Source organism: Saccoglossus kowalevskii, chromosome 13, assembly GCF_978046115.1.
Source record: "Saccoglossus kowalevskii chromosome 13, keSacKowa6.1, whole genome shotgun sequence".
Lineage (NCBI taxonomy): Eukaryota > Metazoa > Hemichordata > Enteropneusta > Harrimaniidae > Saccoglossus > Saccoglossus kowalevskii.
This window is the reverse complement of record NC_140653.1, coordinates 6495799-6502333: the sequence shown is the minus strand read 5'-3', so window position 1 is coordinate 6502333 and position 6535 is coordinate 6495799. Positions and strand designations below refer to the sequence as shown.

At 36.5% G+C, this 6535-nt stretch overlaps 1 protein-coding gene across 1 annotated transcript; it reads left to right on the top strand.

Annotated features, from left to right (window-relative positions):
- On the top strand, window positions 1–5581 carry LOC100374567 (cytochrome c oxidase subunit 5A, mitochondrial-like). Its single transcript, XM_002733168.4, has 4 exons — window positions 1–162; window positions 1280–1518; window positions 4426–4557; window positions 5263–5581. The coding sequence occupies exons 1-3, from the start codon at window positions 84–86 to the stop codon at window positions 4546–4548; spliced, it is 441 nt and encodes a 146-aa protein (XP_002733214.1). The 5' UTR covers window positions 1–83; the 3' UTR covers window positions 4549–4557; window positions 5263–5581.
- The last annotated feature ends 954 nt before the right edge of the window (window positions 5582–6535 follow it).

Genomic DNA, 6535 nt, shown 5'->3' with positions numbered 1-6535 from the left:
TATGCCGGCCTTCTTACCCCGACGCCATTTTAGGTCATAAAAGAGTTTGTTGGCACGTAATATAGTACAATCTACATTTCAGCATGTTTAGGTTGGCATTTCGTCGATTTTCAACAGCAGTTAGGCCCATTGTAACACAGAGACTCAACAAGCAGTCACTTGGTATGTTTTGTAGTTGATTTTATCATATTATTCATTTCATGGTTGTGCCAACTGTCGGACGGCGTGTGGCGTGCGTGACTTTCAACCTGCAATGTTAATTGTGGGTAGAGTTTTATTCCCTGAATTTGTGTTCTCCTTCTTAATTGTGTGGGTACTAGTTAGTTTTCATAACAATTCATATTAATCACCAATTCGTTCTATTTTTGTATCCCATATTATAGTGTGACTCTGGGGATATCTGAGTAACCCCGAATTTGAGGGCCAGTGGAAAATTAATCTTATCTGCAATCGAGAAGATGTAATAACAATCACTATGATTTACCTTGCACTACTTTTGGAAGAAAAATTAGGCATGGGGTTATGTTTTGCTTGTACTGTTCTCTCCAGACTTAAGCATGGCTGTTTTACCGTGCTTGATCACTGAAATAAGGTTACCATACCAGCCTTTCAGGAAACAAGACATTACTGATATGATAAAACCAAAATTAATAATCATATTTTTGCATTATTATTACGCACATAAACTGTTTTTCTCAGTCATTTACATGGGTAGAACAGTAGGTCTGTATGTTGTAAGGATTTTGCATAAAGCAGTATTAAGCAACATTTAGATAAATTTGAGATGCAGCCCACCATACCCCAGGGAGGGGTGGGGTAAATTCAAGTTTCCTTCATTCGATAGAGCAGGTTAAAACATGCAACTTTCATGATGGCACCCTAGTTGAAAACTTTTCAGAAATTCAGTTAAAAATGAGTGAATGTTTTTTAAAAGCTGGGGGTTGGGAAACAATTGACCATGGCAGCTTTTACAGGATGGGAGGAATTCCTGCGACACAGTGATAGTTAGGCTGGATTATTAGCCACATCTTGCTGAACAAACTTTTTGAAATGCAATTTAAATAAAAAATCTCAATTTTGTTGTTTTTTATTCAAAAAAAAAATATCTTCTGCAGTTGGGTGATGTGAGGTGGCTGGCATTATTGTCTGTGCCAATCAGAAGATGCAACATGCCATCATATCAAGCTTTCATTGTAGATGTATTGACTGGGTGACTGTTGACCATGGAAACGCAACAAAGGAATTAAAATTAATCAAGAATATTATCTTTTATTTTTAGCTATTGCTAGTGTGAGAAACTTTTCAGAAAATCCAGATGAAACAGATGAGCAATTTGATGCCAGATGGGAAGCATATTTCAACAAACCAGATATTGATGATTGGGAGCTTCGTAGAGGACTGAATGAACTCCATGGTCATGATTGTGTCCCAGAACCCAAGATTATTATTGCTGCCTTGAAAGCCTGTCGTCGACTCAATGATAGTGCAATGGCAATACGTTTACTGGAAGCTGTTAAGGTATTATTTGTTGTAACATTTATGATATCAGTGGCACATTCCAGTGTTCTCCCCAGAAAATTGAAATATCGGTATTGGCTAGTCTACATAATAATAGACTATGTTAATTACTTCTATTTTGCTCATAAATTAGTTCTATTGTTTGTTGGGAACTCTACTCTATAATTCCCTGGGGAGAACGCTGCACTGTACTGTGAAATCAATGCCACCTAATACACCATTGGTACCATCCATGGTGTGCACTTACAATAGAGAAACTTTGAATTTGGTGCTGCACCACGGTATACCTGGTGTTTTGTTTAAGAAACATTAGAAATAGTGTGCTGTAGTTTTTTTAGGTTAAGGTATAGATGCAGGCTCGTGGGCACTTGGGAGTGAATTTACTTTTTTTTGCTTTTTCTATTCAAACAATCTTGGCTATAGACTGTTAAAATTTCGCAACATTATGAATAGTGGAACATACTCAAAAGATGATGTTAAAATATAGAAAACAGGTACAAACATTCTCTCTTTTGAATGCTTAGCAAGATTTAGCAAGGCTGTACATAAATGATCAAAAAGAAACATGGTGAAAAAAAGTAATGACGGGATCTCCATATTATGCACTATATTTAACTTTTTACAAAATGATTATAGGTTTAAATTTGGAACTGTTACAGCCATTTTAATTATTAGCATTAGCAAACTTCTTACTGAGAGAATGGTTATGCAAATTAGCCTTTATCTCCACTTGTGTTTTTCAGTTTACCATGGAAGTTCAAATCTAAATAGCACAATTCTTGTTTATTTTGAGTGAAACTTTCACACAACGTTTATCAGTTGTTTAATAACATATGGGCATCCAGGCGTATATATAGTTTGTTTTGTTTTTATGTTACAAAGTTGTCAAGCAGGATGTGTGCCGTATATTCAATCCCGGTCAGTATTTCACACTTCGAATGTCATTGTCCGAGAATCCAAAGCTTTAAAAATAAGCCCAGACGTCATTTTGTTCGTAGAGATGTTGTCAAAATATTGTGAAAATGTCAAGACAAACTGCCAAAAACTGTGGGAGCTAATTAATTTTCAATCTCTCTGACCAACTAGAAAACACAAACGGAGATAATTCCAGTTTTATGAAAGTGACGTTAATCGTTAATGCTGATATACAAAATCCATCATACACCGACGCTCGCTAATGTTCAATCGTGAGATAAAAAAATAGAATAAAAATATTTACAATACCGAGGGAAACGGACGTAAAATCGTCCTCTGAGTCAAAACCTTGCGTGAAAACTGTCATGGTGTTGTGTTATCATTTCCACTTAGGGAGGGGCACAATGGATTACGTAAAGCCGATGAGATATTCATACAGTTATATAAACATTGCGTTCGCCATTGGGTGGGTTGAATCTAAATTTACCTTTCCTCAAACCTTTAAAAAAATACTCTGTATGACGCAGTTTTTCACAATCTCCGGCGAAATGGACCGTGTGAAGTTAGACGGCCAGGTTGAAATGGGCCGTAATGTTTTGCTACACAACGGCTATTCGCAGTTTTAGTACCCAATCGTTCAAACGCCGGTGAGAAAAAGTCAAAATGGAAGACAACTATTGTAAATCGAAACAGGTGTCATTCAACTACGAGCAGACAAGACGGGTCGATAACAATTAAAACGAACCCTGACCTCTGGAAATACCTCATTCATAGAGTGCCTCAGTACCAGCCATACAACGTACTTTGCGACATCGCTACAGATGCATGCTAGTTGACAAGGGGGTTTCCGATTAAAATAACCAAGATGGCATCGCAGAGTGCATGATTTTTCCGCAGTGTTTAAAAACAGCATCTCGTTGCCGATGTTTCTGTAATTTCCGGGATATTTTTTTATTTTTAATTAACCCAGCATTTTAAGTTTGTGTATTTTGCCACTGAAAAGTTAGTTATTGATGACAGCACAGCAATGGTTATTATCCATTGCATCACAATGCTATCCGCATGGTGATTGTTACAGCGAAACGAAAAATGTATAATTAGTCAGTTGTATAATGCCTTCGGAGAAAAAAATGTGTGAAAAAAAAATACATTTAACAGTACACCACTGGAAGCTGCCAGCCTAGAAGTTGTCGACATATTGCGAGATAAGGGTAAAAAGTTTACTTATCATTTACAACTGCATGTTTGGTTCATTCAGCTTGCATGCTGGAAGCGTCTACGTCTTGTCTGTTTGTTTTTTTGTTGTTTGCGAGACTAGTTGATAGGTAAGTTAAACCTCAGACTAGTAACTAGTAACTCGCAGACAGGAAGTTACACATCGCCGCACCGTAACTGAGGCCAGCAACTCATTTGCATATAACATCAACAGTGACTTGTCAATCAAAGAACAACGTAAACAAAATTTCGGGACTTTTAATCACATACGCGTGTCTCGATTCCCTATATTTAAAAATCGATAGAGTATGTTCCAGCATTGATAATGCTCCGAAATTTTAACACTATCTAGCCAAGACTGTCTGGGTAAGAAAAAGCGAAAAAAAAATAAATACTCAGAGTGCCCAAGAACCTGCATCTATACCTTAAAATAAGGAACCTAATGTTCTTACAGATTTACATTAATCCTCTGAGCAACAGAGTCAACTTCTGTCACCATTCACTTATTTTAAACTTAATATTTTCATAAAAAAAATTTGGATCAAGGTATTGTAGCCAATGAAAAATGAGTGACATCTATCACACTTAGAAACAAAAGGTAAAGTATCCAGAATTTTGTAGTGTCAATTTTAACCTAATTAAAATTGCATAAATATTATATCTGGAACACCATTGTAGAGATGGACATTCAACCAGTGCTTATGGCTTTCTTGTTGTATGTAGACCATGTTACAGAAATATGTCTGGTAAATGTGTTGTGTTCTCTTACATGTACAGTTCAAGGGAGGAGTAAGCGCATCTGTGATATATCCATACGTTATACAAGAAATCAAACCAGCTTTAGAGGAACTTGGGATCAGTACACCAGAGGAATTGGGTCTAGATAAACCTGCTTATTAACAAGTAGAGGTATATATATCCACCATTCATTCTCCTAGTTTGCATAATAGTTGCAGGGGTTTTTCTAGAAAAAAATAACAAGAGGGAGCACACAAGGCAAAGGAGTGGATATCGGTATATCGAAAGGTTTCTGGGCCATTTTAGTGATGTATCTATCGCCATTGAAATATTTTTGGATGTGTATTTTTTAGTGTATTTGGTATCCAGCCACATTGTCAACTGGTGTTGCTGGGAAGTTTTCACAGAGAAAAGAGAAAATATATTTGAGAAAGATTTCATGTTGTCTGGAAGTGTGCGGTTTAAGAAATATATTTATGACTTGAAAGTTCAATCGATAAGAGGGCGCCAGCCAAGAGTATCAGGGCGCTGCAAAAAACCCTGGTTTGATTTTCATGGAGTAAACCTATAAAAGTGGTATTTTGTTTGTTTAGAATTGTGCTTTATCAATACTGATTCATGTGAATACGTTTTTAAGCTTGTGTAGCCCCCCCCCCCCCCCCCCCCCCGCAATTTTTTTTTTTTATTGTGAAAGCTTTATGCAGTGAAATGCTACCACATTTCTAATAGAAGTATGTATAAACATTAAACAACATTAAAATTATTACTACTTTTGGCCATAGAAACACCTAATTACAATGTAATTTACATAAACATATGCGCTACTAATGGAGTAAATACTGTATCATATCATATGTATTTGTTTTATTGTTGTAGGTGCCATATTGGAAATCTTGTAATATATTGTCAGGTTTGAAAATCCAGTATTTGGTGTACTCAGGAAATCAAGCTCATCCATCATCTATGCGACTCTGACTGTATTTGCTTTATTCTGTTTTTGGTGTGCGCTAATAGTTACATGTGATCATCTGTATTTTTACCATGTGGCGCTTTAAAATAGTTTATTGTTGCCTGACTAAAACTCAAATTACTGGTTGATTCTAAAGATAGTATTCCTTCATGGAATGCAAAATATTTTAATTGCAATTGTACAACTTTTTTGTGAAAAATTAAAAATTAATGCTGATATACTGAAGTTGTGGGTTTATTTTTGTGTCTATTTATATTTACTAATAGTTAAAGGACATGTGCGTATGCATGACCACTGCACTTTATCCCTTATCCTGCGAGCCACAAATATTTTGACATTGACTTGACCAGATGAGGGTTAAAGCACAGCTATGAGGATGCTAACAGTAGTCAACAGCTCATTTGGGGTTGAGGTTCTAATAAACGTCTGAAACTCTATGAACCAAAACAGGCTGCGAACTACCTTAAGCTTCTGAGTTGCCTGTCACACGCAACGTAATATTACCGTAATTGGTATAGTACAGGTGTGATGGTTCAAATACCAAAATGGCAACAGTAACAAAAAGACGTCCCTGGCGGCGATGATAAAATACGAACACTGAGCCAACAGATGAGGTTTCAACTGGTACTGGTATTATTATACTCTGCAAACATCAAGTACAATAACGCGGTAAAACTCCACTACTCCAATAACTAGAAGCTTAAACTCCAATACAATTCAACGAGATCTCCGATCTGAACTCAGTGCTGAACAACTCCCCTATATATACCCACACTGTCTATAAATAGACCATTACATCAGCATACATAATGAGTCTGGAACTTACTACAAATTTCTAGAATGTTCCATTACCTTCTACAGTGCCCTATTACCTATTCAACCAACTTCTAAAAATTCCACCCAGACACAGTACGGTTCTAGAACATTCTCAGTCACACGGAAGTGGTAAACAAGTCGTATGCGACATTGCCTGACTTGAGAAATACCATGAATTTGAGTTTTAAATTTTTTTTCTGCAGCCCCATTGCATGTTGTCACAGCATACATGCGTTATCTTACTCCTTTTGTATAAATGGCCAATGACAATCACACCTGATTCATGTACGTATCATTGTGAACTACATTCAACCACAAACCACCTGCTTAGTTGATTCAGTAGTTACCATGCATCCACACAGT

What these genes read in the sequence shown, in the direction of transcription:
- LOC100374567 (XM_002733168.4), top strand. Translation starts at nt 84, where the DNA reads ATGTTTAGGTTGGCATTTCGTCGATTTTCAACAGCAGTTAGGCCCATT. An exon ending in ACTCAACAAGCAGTCACTTG is followed by an intron (nt 163 to 1,279) that starts GTATGTTTTGTA and finishes TTTTATTTTTAG; the next exon opens with CTATTGCTAGTGTGAGAAAC. An exon ending in GTTTACTGGAAGCTGTTAAG is followed by an intron (nt 1,519 to 4,425) that starts GTATTATTTGTT and finishes TTACATGTACAG; the next exon opens with TTCAAGGGAGGAGTAAGCGC.